The sequence below is a fragment of the Rhinoderma darwinii genome, chromosome 3 (genome assembly GCF_050947455.1).
Source record: "Rhinoderma darwinii isolate aRhiDar2 chromosome 3, aRhiDar2.hap1, whole genome shotgun sequence".
NCBI classification, from domain to species: Eukaryota; Metazoa; Chordata; class Amphibia; order Anura; family Rhinodermatidae; genus Rhinoderma; species Rhinoderma darwinii.
Window position 1 is genome coordinate 99,649,558 of NC_134689.1, and position 21,935 is coordinate 99,671,492.

General features: G+C 45.6%; 1 protein-coding gene across 1 annotated transcript in view; it reads left to right on the plus strand.

Annotated features, from left to right (window-relative positions):
* The first annotated feature begins 683 nt into the window (after positions 1–683).
* Positions 684–21,935, plus strand: part of NSG2 (neuronal vesicle trafficking associated 2) — a 79,229-nt gene continuing 57,977 nt past the window's right edge. The window contains exons 1-3 of the mRNA XM_075856513.1: positions 684–856; positions 1,128–1,279; positions 19,164–19,280. Coding sequence (XP_075712628.1) covers positions 1,151–1,279; positions 19,164–19,280 — 246 coding nt within the window. The 5' untranslated portion in view covers positions 684–856; positions 1,128–1,150. The remainder of the gene's footprint in view (positions 857–1,127; positions 1,280–19,163; positions 19,281–21,935) is intronic.

Sequence of the window (21,935 nt, forward strand, 5' to 3'; positions counted from 1 at the left end):
TTCATTGAGAAGGAATATCGATCTATCTATCTATCTATCTATCTATCTATCTATCTATCTATCTATCTATCTATCTATCTATCTATCTATCTATCATCCATCCATCCATCTCATATCTATCTCATATATATCATCTACCTATCTATCCATCCCTATTGATTCTCCAGGAAGCAGATCAGCTCGGTTTGATGAAAACTTTAATTCTTCTCTCCCATATAGATACAAATATTTTCAAATATTCTTTCTCACCTATTCTTTAAGATGCAAATACGCCTCTGTCATTGCGAATCTAGATCCTGCCAAATGAATTCTACAATCTCTAGTCTCCAGCTGTCTAGATCCTGTTTCTTCTCTGAAGTACTATATCCTCTGCACTGGTCTGAATCTCGTCTCCAAGGAAACATGACGCATATTTTCTAGCTTGCTGTCAGCATCCAGCATGTTCTACTTTAACAAGTACATGGAAATATGCATATTATGTTGCAGAGCCGTTATTTATGTTCTATCCCACGATAACATGAAAGATGAAGGAAATAAAAATACATAACACTCTGATATCCTTCTGGTTTCCCTGTAGGGGGCGTTGCTGTTTCAAAGGTTTTGTGTACTTGGTTTAGACATACTCTTGCAGATTGCAACTTGGACACCAGATGGCGCCAGTGTACAGGAGAATAGTGCTGCTACTCCAGTCTGTGCCGCAGGAAGCATGTACTGCAATAGGCGCCTGCTTCTTCCCCTCTAGTAGCTTTTAGAAGCCGCCGTTCTAGGAGCATTCTCTGCATCAGCACCACAGACAGGGCTCACTGCTTCTGCCTCCACCAGCCTAGCCATAGACCTGGAAGAAAGGCGTCTTACTGTGAGTATTGTTACCTGGTATCAGCTAGCAAATCTGCGGTCTCAGCTTTATATCAGACACTCCCTGGCTGCACAGGGATGCAATGCTTTGTATATGGCCAGTCATCTGCTGAATGCACTTACAACCTATAGACCCCGAACCTTAGTATAATAAAAGGTGGTATGGGGCACAATACATGAATTGGTCTGGGTATCCTTTATTAGCATTGGGATCTGCTCTGCCTGGCTCCCATTATATAACCATGTTATTGTATGTTCTCCTCGTTTACCAGGTCTGCAAGCAGAGGAATAAAGAATGGTGAAGCTGGGGAGTAATCTGAGTGATAAAACCAGTAAGGAGCCTTCTGGTGAAGATGGATTTCAGACGGTTCCTCTGATCACACCCTTGGATGTAAATCATCTGCAGTTCTCTGCCCCTGAGAAGGTAAGATTGAGAATGGATGTTCTTCTATCCAAGGTCTAGACGTTCCTTTATATCTACAATAGCTGTAAATCCCATCAGTCTTTCTACTGCATTGCCTCTCCTATGTATGTGCCATTATATTAGCAGTGCATACATGTCACTGCTTGTCAGGCATGTCTGCTAACAGATGAGCACATGTAGTACACAAGGGACACAAGGTCTAGCTGCATTATCACTGCAGCGTGTGTACTGGAGAATCGAGTCAATATGTAGTCTATTGAGAGAAGGTATATTATTAGCTATATATATATATATATATATATGTGTGTCATGCTATGAACAGTTATTTTGCATACTTCTATCTTTTATTGGTCATTATTAAGCTCACATTCACACTTCACATTCTGAATATTCTTCTATTTCTGATTAAAAGTATTCAGAAAAATCTAGTCACATGAACTCAATAGTTTTTGAAGTAATGGTAAATCTAATATATACTGTATATTAATATATATCATGCTAGAGATTGAGATACACATTTGTATAGTACAGATAAGGGTTGTGACGTTACCAGAATTTGGACTTTGATACCGATACTTTGTGCAGTATTTCGATTTTTTTATACCAAAACGATACTTTGTCAACAGTAATAAAAAAAAAGAAAAGTTCTTCCATTTTCTGATGTGAGCCACGTGGTGTGATGAATTTTGAATGTACCTCACATTAATAGTAATTAACCCCATCATGTTCTCAGTCATAATGGGTTAATTAGTAAGGTACATGATGGGGTTAATTACTATTAATGTGAGGCACAATTCATCACACCACGTGCCTCACAATAAGGCTTATTTAGACGAACGTATAATAATAGGTCCGTGCAATGCGCGTGATTTTCACGCGCCTCGCACCGACCTATGTTAGTCTATGGGGCCGTGCAGACAGTCCGTGATATTCACGCAGCGTGAGTCCGCTGCGTGAAACGCACGACATGTCCCATATTTGTGCATTTCTCGTGCATCACGCACCCATTGAAGTCAATGGGTGCGTGAAAATCACGCGCAGCACACGGAAGCACTTCCGTGTGGCGCGCGTGATTCGCGCAAGAGCAGTAAAAAGTATGAATGAAAACAGAAAAGCACCACGTGCTTTTCTGTTTACAAACATACAAACAGAGTGTCATAATGATGGCGGCTGCGCGAAAATCACTCAGCCACGCAACATACGCTGCTGACACACGGAGCTGTTAAGTGCCTTTTGCGCGTGCAAAACGCACACACTCGTGTAAATCCAGCCTAAGTGAAAGAAAGCAGTTTTTATTTTAGCTTACACATCATAAATGACACAAAAAAATTGTTGTGCAGGTTATTACGGCTGCGCCAATACCGAATATGTGTATGTTTTATGTATTGACACTTATTTTAATGTTTATTGTAAAAAATGTGTATGTGTATTTTTTTTAAATTTAACATTACTTTATGTTTTTACTTTATTTTTAAACTTTAATGTACTAGCATATATCTATATGCCAGTACATTAGCCTGTGTACGGATAGTACACAGGAATTTGTTAGGACATACCTAAGTATGCCCTAACAGGAAATATGGTAAGACAGCCCTGGGGTCCTTCAATGGACCCTGGGCTGTCTGCCCATATATGGTATGTCCCTCAATCACGTCACGGGGATTCCCAGTGATGCGATCAAAGGGGTATCCCCTCTTCTCATTTTCCCCTTGAATGCTGTGATCAGCTTTGATCGCAGCATTCAGGGGAATAACGGCGGAGATGAGAGGTTTCTCTCATCTCTGCTGTTACAGCGGGGCTGCGGCTGTGTAATACAGCCATTGCCCCGCTCCTGACAATAATAATCGCGCACGTGGTCAGCATAAGGTGATGTGTGCTGCGCTACACTAATGAGTGGCGGTCCAGGCACTGAAGACAGAACATGGGGTTGTTTTGCAGTGCATCCGTCATGTTCGGTCTTCAGTGCCGTCATTCATTAGTGCAGCGCTGGTCGCATCATGCTGATGGCGCGCACTTGTCAGGACTCAGGAGCGGAGCAAAGGCTGTATTACACGGCCGCAGCCCAGCTCTCATACATTCATGTGTTACCATGCTAAACTGTGCGACCGCACAGCTTAGTATCGAAATACATAAAATAACGGTATCGAACCTTTTGAGGGTGTACGGCATCTAAACATTATCTAAGTTTCAATGCACTGTGCATCCCTAGTACAGATACGGCTAGATTTGCCAGTAGTTTTACTTATCAACGTGGTTTATTATATATTTTCCACAGTGAAATAACATGTTAGCACTGTTGTAGTCTATTTCACTCACACAAAAAAGGCAAAGAAAACAAAATGGCATTGTACCCTTTTTTATGCATATAAAATATTCTGTATGTAGAACACAGATTTAAAGGAGTTTTTCTTTGTTTAAAAAATTGTGTGCAGATGATATAACTGCAATAAGATTAGTCACTTACTAATGTGCTGTCTGTAGCTGAATTGCCTCTGTAAGGCAGTCTCGCATGTAGTCACATGACCCTTCTACTGGTGTTTATCTCCTGCTTGTGTGACGTTCCGTACACTGAACACGTGGTTATCTCCCCTCTCCCCCTCCTTGTGGTGTACAGGACGTCACACATCACATGCAGCTTTAAATACAGTGAAGGAAATAAGTATTTGATCCCTTGATTTTTAGGCTAGGTTAATTTTACCAGTGAGAGATAGATTATAAAATTTTATTTTTTTAGTCGAAGCTGCTTATCTGATACAGAGCTTCAAATTCCCTTAATCGCCATAGAACTAGATGATAGCATTTTGGCTGCCTGTAGTCACACTAAAGGAAACCCTGCGCGTTACTAAATACAGTATGCAGGGAATTTAGCTCTCCTTCAGAAAAACTGAGCTCCGACTGCAATAAAGATACATTATAAAATTAATAAGCACAGAATGCTGGACCTAAATATTACCTAGTGTTAAAATGTATAGAATTATTTAAAAATTCACTGTTCTTAATCCAAGTACCGACCATGCCTTTTTCATGGTGGTCATTCAGGAATCTAAAATAATAATTGGTTATTTTCTTTTCCTGACTAAAATTTGTGGTCTGTAAGTTTAGAGTCAAGATTGATTTCTTTGACCCAACAAAACTGCTATTTTTTAGTCAGGGAAAGATCATCACTGGCAATCCAAATGAGAAGATCCTTCCAAACAACTCTCTATATCTAATTTCTGCAATACCAAACCCATAGACAAAAGTGACTGTTTCTGGAAAAAAAAAGAGCAAACCATTTTTTAAATCTCATACAAGTATTTTACATTTATTTTCTCACGAAGTAGAATAAAGTCATGATATATACATTTTTTTGCAAGAAGAGAAACTACAATTTTGGAAGGAGATGTGTAGCATAGTAGTTTGTTGACATATTCACTGTTTCCTGCTTAAGGCCTCATTCACACGACAGGGTTTCCCGGCCGGGTGCCGGCCGTTCATAAATCGGCCGGCACCCGGCTGCATTAGGAATAATAGACCCCTAATGGGGCTATTCACACGACCAATTTTTTGACGGCCGGGAAAACCGGCCGTCAAAAAATGGGACATTCTCTATTTTCGGCCGGGTACCGGGCCGCCCGGCTCCCATAGAAGTCTATGGGGCCGGGTAATACACGGCCATCACCGGAATGTGTCCCGTCATGTTTTCCGTCGCTTGCGCTCTATCTCCTCCTCCTCACAGCGCAGAGTGCATGTGAGGAGGAGGAGGAGTTGATGCCATTCGGACGAATGGCTGTACGCTGTACACTGTCTGGCAGGGCCGGGGTGTACAGCAGGTGGAGGGAGCGCTGCGCTGGCTCCCTTCCCCTGCTTGTTTTAAAAGCGCCCTGGCCCGGCCCACCTTCCATGGCGCCGCTAGCAGCTGCTGCTGCTGCGGCTGCTACTACTGTAGCGATGCCACTATAGCAGAGCAGGGAGGTATCTCCCCGCTCTGCTATGTGCTAGCCCCACTTTAGCTCCTTGAAGGAGCGGAATCCCCGTGTTTTCGGGGATTCCGCTCCTGGACAGAGCGCTTGATGTCTCTGTCCATATCTGGGCAGTGACATCAGGGGACACTCCTGAAGCGGAATCCCCGAACACATGGGGATTCCCCTTCAGGAGTTGCCACTGATGTCACTGTCCAGATCTGCCCAGCCCGGAACGGATGCAAAACTTTATGCAAACCGGCCGGGCAAAATGGCCGATTTTACCGCCTGACACTCGGGCTCGGGCGGGACCCTGTCGTGTGAATTCCGCCTAACACATTTGTAGGAAAAGGATTAAATACAGCCCTCTATTGGTAGTGATTTTGACCTACTGTAAGTTAAAGGGGTTCTCCACTACTGGATAACTGATGACCTATCCACCGGATAGGTCATCAGTATATGCTCTGTGGGGGTCTGACACCCGGACCCCGCACCGATCAGCTGCTCTGGTGGCCTTCGGGACAGGATGTCGTTGCACAGTATGCAATGTACAGAGGCAGTTGGCTCTGTACATTGCATAGTAGCGGTGTTGCAGAACTGCAGCTCTGCTCCTATTCACTTGGACAGGAGCACAGCTGCAATACTGTAGCCAGGCCAGAGCCAACTGCTTCCAGTATGGGCGGTGTCGGAGCCCCACAGATCATATACCGATGAACTATCCAGTGGATAGGTCATCAGTTGTCCGGTAGTGGACAACCCCTTCAAATCATAGATTATCTTTAAAGCCACGATCAATAGCGATTGTGGCATCTAAGCCATTAGAAAGAGGGGGCAGCCCTTCCGACAGCCTATCGTCCCCCTGTGATGTGATGCCGATGTTTGTCGTGGCAGCCTGGGGACAGTTCTGCCAACTTTGTGCTTCTATTAGTCCATGCCAGAAGCAGGGCTTAATAGGACCAGGTAAATATTGCGATATGCTGCAATACGTTAGTATTGCAGTATATTGTGCAAGCGATCCAAGGATTACTGGTTCAAGTCCCCTAGGGGGACTAATACAAAAATGTTAAATAAAGGTTATGTTTAATATTTAAAAAAAATATTAAAAGTAAAATAAAAACCTTTTCCCATGTTCCCCTAAAAACAATGTAAGGAAAATAAAATATATACATAATTAATATCACTGCGTCCGTAAATGTCTGGGGGAAAAAACAGCCCTCACACCGCTCATTCGACAGAAAAATAATAACGCTACGGCTCTCAGAATATGTCAACACAAAACAATTTTTTTTTTAACAATTACTTTTTTCCTTGTAAAAGTAGTATTTATTATCTAATAAATGTTGATGTTTATTGTCTTGCATTTGTTTACTCTGTTAAGAGGAAATGAGTCAGAGCTATAATCAGGTTTGATGTCCACCTTTCCTCTGCCTTTTTTGCTTCGTTTGTGAGCACAAAAAGGAAGTTTATTTGGATAAACTGATAGACAAAGCAGTGTTGTTCTATTTAATGAATGACACTAATTGCAAACTTGATTGTATTTCATTATTAATATTTGGAGTGCAAAGTAAAAGGTATTGGACATTTATGCATGTGTAATGGAGTTAATCAAACAGATTAAATGATATACAATTTTAAGCAATAGGATAGATACCACTCTTAGTAATAAAACCCTAATTTCTGTTATAGTTTTGCCTTTTGTTTTTTTTTAGTTTGGGGAAAAGAAGGCTTTGGGGTAACTTAATTACTCTGTATAAATATAGCATAATATGCTACCAAGGTCAATAAATAGATCTACCTAAGGAACTTTTTTATACTAGGCCTGTAAATTTATGGGGAGCATTTTCTACATGTAGAACAGTGTCTGCTTACCAGCTCGATTCTATGGGCCTAAAAATGTGGTCCTTGAGTCATTCAGTCAACCACACATATTGAGGCACAGACGGGATGTGGAGTTGTTATTGACACACATACATGTGCGGTCTTTGTTCCCACAATACGTTTTCAGGACAATGTGGTTCTATGGCTGCAAACACAAGACCAAATTTTTAACATCCCGTGAACACGGGCCATCAAAAATTACGACATGTTCTGTTTTTGCCCGTTTTCACGGCCCGACGGCCCCATAGAAGTCAAAGGATCAGTTTTTAACGGCCGTTTTTCAACAATCAATCCTTGTGACGGCCATTCGAAACTGATGCCCTCACAAGAGGACTCCCCGGGCACATTGCTACTTTATGCGATGAGCCCGGGGGAAGCCCTAACGTAACTGTCCATATATGCTCAGTGTTGTCAGGGCTTACAACTACAGAGTCCCCGGCCAGAGCACCGCAAGCAATCTGGCCAGGGACTCCTGTCTTGGGTAAGCCCTTGACATCACTGTGCATATAAGGACAGTGACGTCAGGGGCTCCTTCTGAAGCGGAATCTCCGGCCAGAGCATGGGCGACGCTTTGGCTGCGGATTCTGCTCTTAGAGGGAGCACTGAATGGTGCTATCGAAAGAGGGTGGGGATAGCACTATCTACAGAGTGGGGTGAGTGTGGCGCTATCTACAGGGTGGGGTGTGTGTGGCGCTATCTACCGAGGGGTTGTGTGGCACTATCTTCAAGGGAGTGTGGCACTATCTACATGGTCACTGTAGCACTATCTACATGGGCACATGGCGCTATCTACTTGGCACTGTGTGTGGCACTATCTACATGGGCACTGTGGCACTATGTAGGCTCGGGCACTTTATCTGTGGGCTCTATGACACTTTATATGTGGGCACTGTGGCACTATCTACAGTGGGCACTGTGGCACTATGTGGGCACTATCTACAGTGAGCACTGTGTCGCTATCTATAGGGGCATTGCAGCACTATCTAAATGGGCACTGTGGTGTTTTCAGGGGGTTGGGACAAAAAAAACCCTGACAAATTAAATCCATCTGTTTTTTTAACAGCCATGGCTATTAAAAACGGTCAGACGGGCTTGAAATAGTTGAAAATTTGGAGACACACTGATGCAAAACGGACATAAAAAAACTGACAATTAATCAGTTCTTAATGGCCATTTCTTTTTTCACTGTCGTGAGCAATAGGGAAACACTTAACCATCCTCCTTGTAGTTGAAGGTGCTTTGTATGGCCAATTATCAGCTGTTCTTATTAACTACTTCCACATTCTCTGCAACTTCATAGCTGTAGTGTTGGAGAGAAAACTTGATCAGGCAGACTGCTCAGGGAGCACCCCTGCCTGCCCATTAACCTAGTAAAGGCATGGCACCCAGATACCAGTTGGGCATCACTGATTCAATTCTAGAGGAGATAAAGTTTTATTATCAGTATGGAAGGGGTTTTTCTTTTTACTGTAAGAGCAGTATTATTATATGAATTTCAAGAAGGGTTTGTGTAGCTTTTTGGAAAATTATAAATGATCTGTATTGATTGATTTAGGTAGCTATTTGATCCAGTGATTTATTCTGATATATTTTATGTTAGGAAGGATTGGTATATTCAGTAGAAAGCCCTTGAAGGGAATAAGGAATGACCGCATTATTAGCCTCCATGTGACCCTGTTTTATTGTGCCCAATGCCCTCTTTTTACGAATTTAGTGCAAACCTTTAATATTATGTAAGAATGGAATTAAATGGATGTGCATGAAGGTATACTGAAAATCCTGTCAAAAATATACAAAAACTGATACAAAAATTTAAACTGCCATTGATTTCACTGCCGATGTTATGTCTCTGAGCAGTACCAAAGGGGTTATGTCTGCTTTTTTAAAATCAGTGGTCGTCCAAGATTGCAGACCACACCAGTGTTTTCTCACATGTATACAATGAAGGAAATAAGTATTTGATCCCTTGCTAATTTTGTAAGTTTGCCCACTGTCAAAGACATGAACAGTCGCATCTGGAGATTTAACCTTTTTTTTCTTCAAACCAAGGGAATTCCCCTGTCACGACGCGGGGTGTGGACCCACTGGGCCGTACAGCGTAGCAGGATAGCAGCTGGCCAAAGAGGTATAGGCAATGTCTATAGTTCTGGAAAGGGTACCTGAGGCAACGTAGACAGTAGCGGTGGTTTCAGGCTGAGATGAAGCTCTGGCAGTAGGCAGGCACCAGACGGGGTGCAACACAGCAGATGCAGCACAGAGCACAACATGACTCAAACACTTTAAGGCACAGGGCACGGTAGCACGGGATACGGGGTACTGGAAGTAGGAACGGAACACTGGGAACTGGGAAACACTAAGGGACCATTTGCAAAGACAGACTAGGGTAACACAACAACGCTCAGGCAATGAATGGAAGGGTATAGCCCTTTTTATAGTCCAGAGGCATTCTGGACTAATTTGCAGATATTCTGCATGTGCGCGTACTGGCCCTTTAAGGCCGAGCACGTTCGTGCGCGCGCACCCTGTGGGAGCCAGTACCTTGATGCGGAAGTGAGTGCCGGCATCTCCCAGGAGGGAGATTCCGCTTGGCACTCACTCGTCCATGGCCGTGGCCAGGGCCGGCCTTAGGATTGATGGCACTTAGTGCAAAGTGATCTTTCGGCGCCCCACCCCATCATTAAAAAAATGCCTCATAAAAAAAGTATAATGCCCCTTTAGTGCCCCTATACAGTATAATAATAATATTTAATAATATAATATACTACAACCCCTTCAAGGACACAGTATTTTGACCTCTAATTGTGCCCACAATATTATGCTCCCTGTAGTACCCCCACACAGTATAGTGCCCCCTGTAGATTTTGCCATACAGCCTTACTGTAGACAGTGCTATAATCCCCATATCCTCCTTGTAGATCGTGCCATACAGCCCCCCCACATCCCCCTTGTAGACAGTGCCCCCAAACAAAAACAAAAATTGTACTCGCCTAAGCCCCATTCCCACGACGAACTGAGCTGCTCCACAACGGGATCCTTGCGTAGGCTGGTGTGATCTTGTAGCCTAGTACAGAGTTTCCCAACCATTTTGGACTCGAGGCAGAACTGGAAAAATTACATTTCCTCAGGGCACCCCTACCAAAAATTGTTTTGAGAAAGACAGAAAACGGCTAAAATCAAGCACTAGACTCGCAGGGTATGTTCACACAGTGTTTTTTGTAAGGCAAAAAAAATCTGCCTTAAAATTTCTTCAGGAATTGACAGCATTGTTGTTACCTTTTTTTTTTTGTTTTTTTCTTAAGCCGTTGAAGCGAATGCAAAAGGCGCAGGCAAACAATCTCCAAATGGGCGGCGCAGGTATTTTCTGCCTCCTATTAATTTCAATTGGAGGTCAGAGGTAGAACCAACTTGAAGACCATCAGCCCCCTCACAGTAAAATGACCATCAGCCCCCCCCTCACAGTAAAATGACCATCAGCCCACCACTCACAGTAAAATGACCATCAGCCCCCCACTCTCAATAATATGTAGTTAAAATCTGTGGCACTCTGCAAAATGGTCCGGGTGCTGTAGGTAGGGTTCCCACCTATTCAAAACTCTATTGCCGCTGGTCAATAGAAAAAGTTGCTGGAGCGCTATAGGAAAAGGTAGCTTGTCCCATGGACACATTTCTCCATGGTACAAGCTACCTTTTCCTATAGGTCTCCAGCAACTTTTTCTATTGACCAGCAGCAATAGAGTTTTGACAAAGGCCGAATTGTGGCCGAAACGTTACATATTTCTCTATTACATTGCCGGATCCGAAAATGTTATATTTTCTTTGCATATTTAACCAGAGGAGTTCTTGAGTTTTATCTTATCACTCTCAATAATATGACTATCAGCCCCCCACTCATAGTAAAATGATCATCAGTCCCCCACTCACAGTAAAATGAACATCAGCCCCCCACTCTCATTAATATGACCATCAGCCCCCACTCACAGTAAAATGATAATCAGCAGTAAAATGACAATCAGCCCCCAACTAAGAGTAAAATGACTATCAGCCCGCCACAAACAGTAAAATGACTATCAGCCCCCCACTCACAGTAAAATGACCATCAGCCCCCCCACTCACAGTAAAATGGCCATCACCCCCCACTCTCAGTAATATGACCATCAGCACCCCACTCACAGTAAAATGATAATCAGCAATAAAATGTCAATCAGCCCCCCACTAAGAGTAAAATAATCATCAGCCCGCCACACACAGTAAAATGATCATCATCGCCACACTCACAGTAAAATGACCATCAGCCCCCCCACTCACAGTAAAATGACCATCACCCCCCCACTCACAATAAAATAACCATCAGCTCCCCACTCACAGTAAAATGACAATCAGCCCCCCACTCACCATAAAATAACCATCAACCCGCCACTCACAGTAAAATTACCATCAGCCACCCATTCACAGTAAAATGACCATCAGCCCCCCACTCACAGTAATATGTCCATCAGCCCCTACTCACAGTAAAATGACCATCATCCACCCACTCACAGTAAAATTACAATCAGCCCCCCACTCACAGAAATATGACCATCAGCCCCCACTCACAGTAGGTAGTGCCACACAGCCCCCTGTAGGTTATGCCACACAGCACCCTGGAAGGTAGTGCCATACAGCGTCCTGGTTGTGAGTGCCACACAGCGTCCTGGTTGTGAGTGCCACACAGCGTCCTGGTAGGTAGTTCCACACAGCCCCCTTGTAGGTAGTGCCACACAGCATCATGGTAGGTAGTGCCACACAGCCCCCTTGTTGGTAGTGCCACACAGCCCCCTTGTAAGTAGTGCCACACAGCCCCTTGTAGGTAGTGCCACACAGCCCCTTGTAGGTAGTGCCACACAGCCCCTTGTAGGTAGTGCCACACAGCCCCTTGTAGGTAGTGCCACACAGCCCCCTTGTAGATAGTGCCACACAGCCCCCTTGTAGATAGTGCCACACAGCCCCCTTGTAGATAGTGCCACACAGCCCTCTTGTAGATAGCGCCACACAGCCCCCTTGTTGATAGCACCACACAGCCCCCTCGTAGATAGCGCCACACAGCCTCCTCGTAGATAGCGCAACACAGCCTCCTTGTAGATAGCGCCACACAGCCCCCTTGTAGATAGCGTCACACAGCCCATTTGTAGATAGCGCCACACAGCCCCCTTGTAGATAGCGCCACACAGCACTCTTGTAGATAGCGCCACACAGCCCCCTTGTAGATAGCGCCACACAGCCCCCTTGTAGATAGCGTCACACAGCCCCTTTGTAGATAGCGCCACACAGCCCCCTTGTAGATAGTGCCACACAGCTAACTTGTAGATAGCGCCACAGAGCCCCCTTGTAGATAGTGCCACAGAGCCCCATTGTAGATAGTGCCACACAGCCCCCTTGTAGATAGTGCCACACAGCCCCCTTGTAGATAGTGCCACACAGCCCCCTTGTAGAGAGTTCCACACAGCCCCCTGTAGGTAGTGCCAAACTGCCCCCTGTAGGTAGTGCCACACAGCCCCCTCTAGGTAGTGCCACACAGTCCCCTGTAGGTAGTGCCACACAGCCCCCTGGTAGGTAGTGCCTCACAGCACCCTGGTAGGGAGTGCCACACGCCCACTTGCGGGTAGTGCCACACCGTGTCCTGGTAGGTAGTGCTACATAGCCCACAGCCCCCTTGCTGGTAGTGCCACACAGCCCCCTTGTTGGTAGTGCCACAAAGCCCACAGCCCCCTTGTTGGTAGTGCCACACAGCCCCCTTGTAGGTAGTACCACACAGCCCACAGCCCCCTTGTAGATAGCACCCGCTCCCCTTCATGTAGATAGCTCCACTGTAGCTCCTTGAAGGAGCGGAATCCCCGTGTGGCTGGGGATTTCGCTCCTGGAGCGCTCGCTTGAAGCGGAGTCCCCGTCCACAGCATTGTCGACGCTGTGACCGGGAATTCCACTTGAGGAGAAGCCCCTGTCGTCTGTGTCCATTTATGGACAGTGACGTCATTGGCTTCTCCTGGAGTGGAATCCCTGGTCACAGAGTTGGCAACGCTGTGGACGAGGATTCCGCTTCAGAAGTTTTTCCTGATGTCACTGTCTATATATGGACAGAGACATCAAGTAGGGCACTCCAGGAGCGGAATCCCTGGCCACACAGGGATTCCGCTCCTTCAGGGGGCTACAGTGGCACTCGTAGATATCTCCCTGCTCTGCTATAGTGCCGTCGCTACCGCTGTAGCAGCCACAGCGACTGCTAGTGATGCCGCAGCCCATGTGGGGGCCCTGCGCGGGCGCATTTATGCCCTGTGTCGCCGCTAGCAGCCGCCACAGCTGCTGCAGCGGTATCGACGCTACTGAGTGAAGAAGCACCCAGCGGAAAGTCGACTGCTGAGTCCCCAGGCCCGGGCGCTTCTGAAACAAGCATGGGAAGGGAGCCAGCGCAACGCCCCCTTCCACCTGCTTCAGTGATAAGCCCTGTGCAAAGGCGCAGGTCGCACACCCCTAAGGCCGGCCCTGGCCACGGCCGTCAGAGGGTAAGTCAGGACAACGGTCCGCGGCCATAGATGTTACAGTATCCCCCCACTTACACCCCCTCTTCTTGGGGCCAGAGCGGGAGAGAAACTTCTTCATGAGGGCAGGAACATTGATGTTCTCCTCTGGCTCCCAGGACCTCTCCTCTGGACCAACATCCCTCCAAACCACCGAATAAAATGTTCTTCCTCCTACTCTCTTGGTGTTCAAGATCTCCTTCACCTCAAAGGTCTCCGACGAACCGCTAGGAGCCACTGCGTGACTAGTGGTCTTGGTGTAGCAGTTCAGGACCACAGGCTTCAGCAGGGAGGCGTGAAAGGAGTTTGGGATCTTGAGGATGGGAGGCAGCCGAAGCTTGTAGGAGACAGGGTTGATCTGCAGCAGGATCTCGAAGGGTCCTGGGAGCAAACTTGCAAGACGGCACCCTCAGCTGGATATTCTTAGAGGACAGCCAGACCTTAGTGCCTGGAAGAAACTGGGGAGGCTCTCATCTTCTTGTGTCTGCCTTCCTTTTCATGCGGTCAACCGCCAGCAGAATAGAAGATCGGGTCTGCTGCCAGATTTGTAGAAAGTCCTTGAATGTAGAGTCAGCTGCAGGCACCTGGGACGTAGTGGAAACAGGAAGAGGTATTCGTGGGTTTTGGTCGTAGACAATGAAGAATGGGCTGGAGGCGGTGGACTCACTAGTGTGGTTGTTGTAGGAGAACTCAGCCTAAGGAAGCAGCTGCACCCAGTCATCATGCTGCCTGGAGATAAAGTGTCGTAGATAGTTCTCCATAATCTGATTAATCCTCTCGACTTGACCATTGGACTCGGGATGGTAGGCTGAGGAAAAGTCCAACTTCACACCGAGGAGACTGCAGAGGGCTCTCCAGAACTTTGAGGTGAACTGAACCCCCCAATCCGACACAATATGCAGAGGCAAGCTGTGCAGACGGAGGATGTGTTGGATGAAAAGATTGGCCAGTCGTGAATCAGAAGGTAGGCCGGTCAGTGATACATAATGAGCCATCTTGGAGAATGGGTCCACCACCACCCAGACCGTACTGCATCCAGCAGACGGAGGCAGGTCCATGACAAAGTCCATAGCAATATGTTGCCGGCTTGAGCAGGCCAGCCGGTTTGGAGTGGACAACTTTATTTGCTGCGCACACCGTGCAGGAAGAGACAAAGTCCATTATGTCTTTGGGCAGCGTGGGCCACCAGAACTGACGGGCAATCAGGTCTCGGGTCTCACAGGCACCCGCGTGACCTGCCAGTTTAGAACTGTGTCCCCAGCGGAGGATTCTTCTTCTGTCTGCCAGGCGCACAAAAGTCCTCCCCGGAGGAATGTCTCTAACTTGCGGAGGGTTGACAGGGATGATGAAGGATGGATCAATGATATTCTGTGGAGACTCCATAGTGTCCTCTATCTTGAACGACCTGGACAAGGCATCGGCCCTCACATTCTTGTCAGCAGGGCGGTAGTGGAGCTCAAACTGGTTCCGGACAAAGTACAGCGACCACATGGCCTGACGGGGGTTCACCTGCTGGGCCGTCTGGAGATAGGTGAGGTTTTTGTGATCCGTGAATATTAGGATTGGATGAGCTGCACCCCCTAGTAGGTGTCTCCACTCCTCCAGGGCCAGCTTGATGGCCAGTAACTCCTGGTCCCCAATCGAGTAGTTGAGCTCTGCGGGAGAAAAATGCTTGGAGTAATAGCCACAAACCACTGTCTTGCTTTTGGAGCCTCTCTGGAACAGAAGTGCGCCAGCACCAACAGAGGAGGCGTCCACCGCCAACGAAAACTGCAGAGACACATCAGGATGATGGAGGATTGAGGCTGACGTTAAGGCCTTCTTTAAGCCCCTGAATGCGGCCTCTGCTTTTGGAGTCCACACCTTGGCGTTCATACCTTTTTTGGTGAGGGTAGAGATGGGAGCTGTCAGTGAGGAGACGTTGGGGATGAACAGTTGGTAGAATTTGGCGAATCCCAAGAAGCACTGTATGGCCCTTAAGCCTTGAGGATGTGGCCATTCCAGGACAGCCTTTACCTTCTCAGGATCCATTTTGAGACTTTAATCAGAGATCATGTAGCCCAGGAAGGGTAGAGACTTTTTATTGAACACGCACTTCTCCAGCTTAGCATATAGGCGATTCTCCCTCAATCTAAGCCAAACTTGACGGACATGTCTTTGATGAGTAGCTGGATCTGGGGAAAAAATCAAAATGTCATCGAGATACACCACAACACAGACATAGAGGAGATCACAGAAGATGTCATTGATGAACTCCTGTAAGACCGCGGGAGCGTTACACAGGCAGAAGGGCATCACCAGGTATTCGTAGTGCCCATCTCAAGTATTAAATGCCGCCTTCCATTCGTCACCCCGACGAATCCGGATTAGGTTGTAGGCCCCCGCAAGTCTAGTTTGTAAAAAAATGTTGCTCCCCGTATACGATCAAACAGTTCTGAAATCAAAGGCAACGGGTATCTGTTCTTTACCGTGATCTGGTTAAGGCTCCGGTAGTCAATGCAGGGTCAGAGAGATCCGTCTTGATTAACCCGGCCTGGGATGAGGATTTGCGTATGAAGTCCCTCTCTAAATTCTCCTTGATATTGGCGGATATAGACTGGGTCTCCGGTAAGGAGAGACGGTATACTCTACCACGGGGAGGTGACGAATCAGGAACCAAGTCAACAGGACAGTCATACGCCCGGTGTGGGGGCAATGTCTCTGCCTCCTTCTTGCTGAAGACATCCGAGAATTGAGAGTAGCAAGGGGGCAACCCTGCCAATGACTGATGCGGAGGAGGCTGAACCGGATGGATATGCCCCAGGTAGCGGTTGAGTCACGTGGGACGCCACTGGAGGACCTCTCCGGAGTTCCAATCCGGGACTGGGGCGTGTAGACGGAGCCAATGCAAACCCAGCAGCACGGGGTTGACGGCCCTGGGCAGGACAAGAAATGGAGATGAGCTTGGAATAAGGGGCTCCCACTTGAAGCCTCAGCGGTTTGTTTACAGACAATGTTGGGTCAGGCAGAGGCAGTCTATTTACTGAGGCAATGATCAACAGCTTCTCCAGAAGGGTTGTAGGCAAGTGAAGGAGATCCACTAGGTCTCTGCGTAAAAAATTGGCCAGATAGGCAGAGGCCAGGTGGGTCCTCGCGCCAGTGACAATAGTCACAGGGATAGACAACTTGGAAGAAAGTTCTCTGTCAAATGCTGTGTCGCCCAGGGTTGTCTCTCCAACCAATTCTAGGCGTTGGAGTTTTTTGGCTTCTGGGGACACAGGCGCACGTCATGGCCTCCGAGGCCGCAATACAGACAAAGTCCGGAAGTGCGCCTGCGCTGTTTTTCCTGGACAGATAGTTTAAATCGTTTCACCTGCATAGGCTCCTCAGGTGGGGCAACAAATGAGGACAAGAGTGGTCCCAGGAAGTTGGGAGCCAACCTAGGGAGTCTTCTCTCCCGACGAACCTCTTAGGATCTTTCCTTGAGCCTCATATCAACCCAGGTAGCAAGTAAAATAAGGTCGTCCAGGGTAGGTGGTAGATCACGGGCAGCCAGTTCATCTTCTTTGATCTCTGATGACAGTCCAAGGAATCTACCAACGCCTTGTTGTTCCAGAACAGCTCACCTGCCAGGGTCCGGAACTGGATGGTGTACTCGCCCACTGAGGTGTCCTCCTGGCGAAGGTTTAGTAGGGAAGTAGCTGCTGACGAGACTCGTCCAGGCTCCTCAAACACAGTGCAGGAACCCCTGGAAGACACGGGTCTCAGCTCCCTGTCGTTCCCAGATAGATTTAGCCCAAGCCAGGGCCTTGCCAGCAAGCAGGGAAACAATGAAGGCGATCCTGGCGCTGTCTGAGGGAAATGCTCTTGCATGAAAGGTGAAGTGAATGTGACACTGATTGAGAAATCCCCTGCATGTGCTTGCGTCTTCGTTGAAACGAGGTGGTAGTGGCAGCGAGAACCAGGGATCAGAACTGGTGCTGACAGGAGGAGGTGTAGCAGGAGGATCAGCCGGAGAAACTGGAACAGGAGCAGAGGAGGAAGCAGCTAGCGCCCCTAGCTGTTGTGCCATGGCGTTCACTGCCACACAAAGTTGATCCTGTCGTGTTCGCCGGTCCTGCAGATCCGCTTTCATGGCTTGAGAAGGTGACAGGCCCTTGAAATGACCAGTGGGGTCCATGGCCTGAGCGTACTGTCACGATGCGGGGTATGGACCCACTGGGCCATACCGCGTAGCGAAATAGCAGCTGGCCAAACAGGTATAGGCAATGTCTATAGATCTGGAAAGGGTACCTGAGGCAACGTAGACAGTAGCGGTGGTTTCAAGCTGAGATGAGGCTCCGGCAGAAGGCAGGCACCAGGCGGGGTGCAACAAAGCAGATGCAGCACAGAGCACAACACGACTCCAACACTTTAAGGCACAGGGGCACTGTAGTACGGGTTACGGGGTACTGGAAGCAGGAACGGAACACTGGGAACTTGGAAACACTAAGGGACCATTTGCAAAGACAGACTAGGGTAACACAACAACGCACAGGCAATGAATGGAATGGCATAGCCCTTTTTATAGTACAGACGCATTCTGGGCTAATTTGCAGATATTCTGCATGTGCACGTACTGGCTCTTTAAGGCTGAGCATGCGCGTGCACACCCTGCGGGAGCCAGTACCTAGATGCGAAAGTGAGTGCCGGCATCTCCCAGGAGGGAGATGCCGCCCGACACTCACTTGTCCATGGTCGCGGCCGTCAGAAGGGTGTCAGGATGAAGGTCCGTGGCCATAGATGTTACAGCCCCCTTCCCTTTTAAGGGGATTTTACATGGTACAGGTTTTTACCATATTTTTTGTAGGGGCCATTTATATATTAATACAAATTAATCACGTCCCCAGTTAGTCATCTCTTTTCAAGAATAATATGTTAAATTATTGTGTGGGTTATAGGGATTTCAAGTATGTATGGATTATATACTGTTATGTGACATTCATTTAACAAGCTTTATAAAAAAAAGAAAATCATATTCACAGTAACTTCCAATAGAAAAGGCTTGTCTTTATTCGTATCTGCCACTGACCTCAATGAAGAGAGCCACGTACATATGGACTTGCGCTGCAGCCTCTCCATTTGATCTCCACCTGTATTGTGCAACTATATGGGGACCCCCATTGTTCTGATAGATTGTGGTAATAGGAATGTGACCCCCACTTATCACACATCTATGGCATCTAGGAAAACCCCTTTAAAATTTGGGATGTTTTCTATCAGTCAGAGTGTAGAGCTACTACAGACAGCATCTTTCTCTGTGGAGAAGGCGTTACATCAATGCCAATTAATGCATCATTTTCCCTGAAGTAAATGAGGGCTCGGCAGCTGCTCCCCAGTGATACCCCCTATAATAAGTTTATTGTAGGCGAACGCTTCTATGAAAAAGAGGTTGTCCTAGCCACACTTACCCTTTAATAGACTACAACTGTGGAAAGATTTATTGTGCAGTACACCATTGCATCTTTGAAGTTCTAATAAACTGATGTGTTTTAGGTGGTTGTCAAGACAAGGACAGAGTATCAGACGGAACAAAAGAACAAGAAAATTAGAGTGCCAAAAATTGCAGAGTTCACGGTCAGCTTTACGGATGGGGTGACTGAGAGGTTAAAGGTATGGTATCTGTATTCTTGTCTGTGATTACCTATGTACCAATTGCTCGCCAACTATAGATGATGCTGAAAATGTATTTCTTGAGTCTTAAGTTTAACAAGAGTGTATATTCAGCCAGCAGTAGATTGGCTTTTGTTTGTAAAATACTTGTCTTATCGTATGTTTTTTGCGAATTACAATACTTTTTATTAAAAAAAAATTCAAATTAAACAAACGAATAATGCAGCTAGTCTAACCCAAAAGAGTGTGATTTTGGTGGGTTTAAATGAGACTGTTCTCCTGAATCCTAATTAAGTTTAGTTATTCCTTTGTAACTTCAGCCTTTTGTGTGCTCGACTTTCCCTGCCTTCATTTAATGGGACAGGAAGTACCATCATATTACCAGGGGCTAATTTCTTTCTATTCCCCTCCCCTTCCTACCCTTTCATACTTCATTCAATTTAATATGCCTTTAGAGTGTTAAACATGGTCTAGTATCAGTGACCAAATCTTTATTTGTCCATTACGGATGAGTCTGCATTTGTTTTTACCATATTATATACCCTATGATGTCCTTTTTTGTTAAAAGTTGATAAACAATGAATGTTAGGAAGTGAGAGAGGAATTAAATGGACTGTAACTTTTCAAACAACATATGCTAATCTAATGGTATATCTGATGTAGATCAACTTTGTAATTTACTTACTGTTAAAATGTAGTTATTTTATCCATTCAAATTTTGTGTGAAGTTACCTCCACTAGGTGTTTCTCTTCCTGTAATCTGCTGTCCAACCCTGTTGTCCAGCAAAGTCTGTCAGTAGTTACAGAGCATAATTGACAGGCAGCAGAAGGCGAGGGTGTGTCTCTTCACTGCCTGCCCATACAAGTCTATTTAGAAGGGTGCAGAGATAAAGTGAGTCAGCAACAGACAAATCTGCATACAAATCTATGGACAGGGGGGAGGGGGGAGGGGGTGAGCAGGAGGAGAAAGCAGGAGCAGAATGAGAAAGACACAGGCTGTTGTAAGATTTCTATGTCACATTAGTACTGGATTCTCCGCTACACTGGTCATTACTGCTGTATAATCTCCACCAATCTGCTCCAGATTCTATATACGTGATAGATAGAGATAGGAGAACAGGATTCTCTTTTTCTCCATGTGCAGTGTATGGCAGACATGATAGCCGTAAGATTCCAACTTCTGGCACAGAGACATCTGAGAATTAGAGAAAGAGCCTGTAGTGGGGTATACTGCTAAAAAAATGCCGGAAATAAGTTATATAATTGCCAGAAATGCTGCTATTCCTCGTGTGACATATGACAGCTTTTTCTGAAAAGTCACCTGAAACGTTAGGTACGCTTAAACTAGCTACTCATCTTTGGGTTCAGTAAAATCAGTATAGTTGGTAGGCTAAATATAGACATGGAAAGAATGGTAAGACATTAGATTTTGGACAATTGATGTACCAGTGTTATTGTATTGTACATCTGAAGACACATAGAGTGAATAGATTTTGTTCAACGCTATAAAAATACAATTTCAATTTGGTAGAGCATTCATTTCTGCCAGGCATCTGACAAAGCTACAATTCATTATAAATCTTGCACAAAGTCTTAGCTTAAAAATAATTTCCACCTTTTTACCATCATGTCGTGTTTAGTCCTAAATTCTGTGCTGATTCATTTCACAATATATCTTTATAGTGGATGGTGCTCCATTTTTCTTAAACAGAACCCCAAAACCCCTGATAGACATAGATTTAGAACATAACATGCTAGCTGTCTGCATCCACCACTAGAGGAAGCTATTAGAGCAGCTATAGACACAAAACGGTTGGAAACTTTTAATGAAGAACATTAGAAAAAGTTTCATTTTTCGTTTTAGATAGATTGGAGCAATAAAAAAACAATAGGTTGCAAAGGTGGACATAACAATGTATTTCTTTCTATTCAGAAAAGGCATGTGGATTCCAAAAATGTGTGGTGTAAAATTGCAACCATTTTTCATTATGTGTTGGTAACTTAAAACATATGTCCAGTTTTGAGACCGCTTTTATTGACCAAATGCATCTGAAATTAAAAATGAAGCAACTTTGCAAATAGTTCATATTAAAAAAACAAACAAAAAGCCCCAACATTTCATGTATAGAGTTCCAATGCAGACCTATGTGTCTCCATGGTTATAGACTACAAACAAACCTGTATGTCGTTTGATCCTGTAGACATGTGTTACCCCATTTCCTCTACCCTCTCTTCTTGCCAGTCAACAGGATCTAGGAAAGATAGACAAATTTCAATTCAATGACTTGGTAGGGAAATTCTACGTCACCTTTTTTGAAAGCGGAATGTATGAGCCTGAACAATATTTTCTTAAATAATGCCATGTTTAGCATCGTAGCCCCGACAGTCACAGATAAATGTACATTTAGACTGAAGTTAAAGTTAAAAAAAATCTTTACAATACCGTCCACCTTAAAATAGTAATATCAAAAGAGAAGAATGCAAATGATAAATTAATATTGTCAGTCTATGGCTGGTCCACAATTTCCTCTGTTATTGCAAAGCTAATACAGTCATGGTAAATGGTAGATGAAGAATGATTCATTATTAGTCATTATCAGTGCTTCGTTCATCATGTTCACTGTACTTTTTAGGTTTTGTTATACCTTTGTTCAT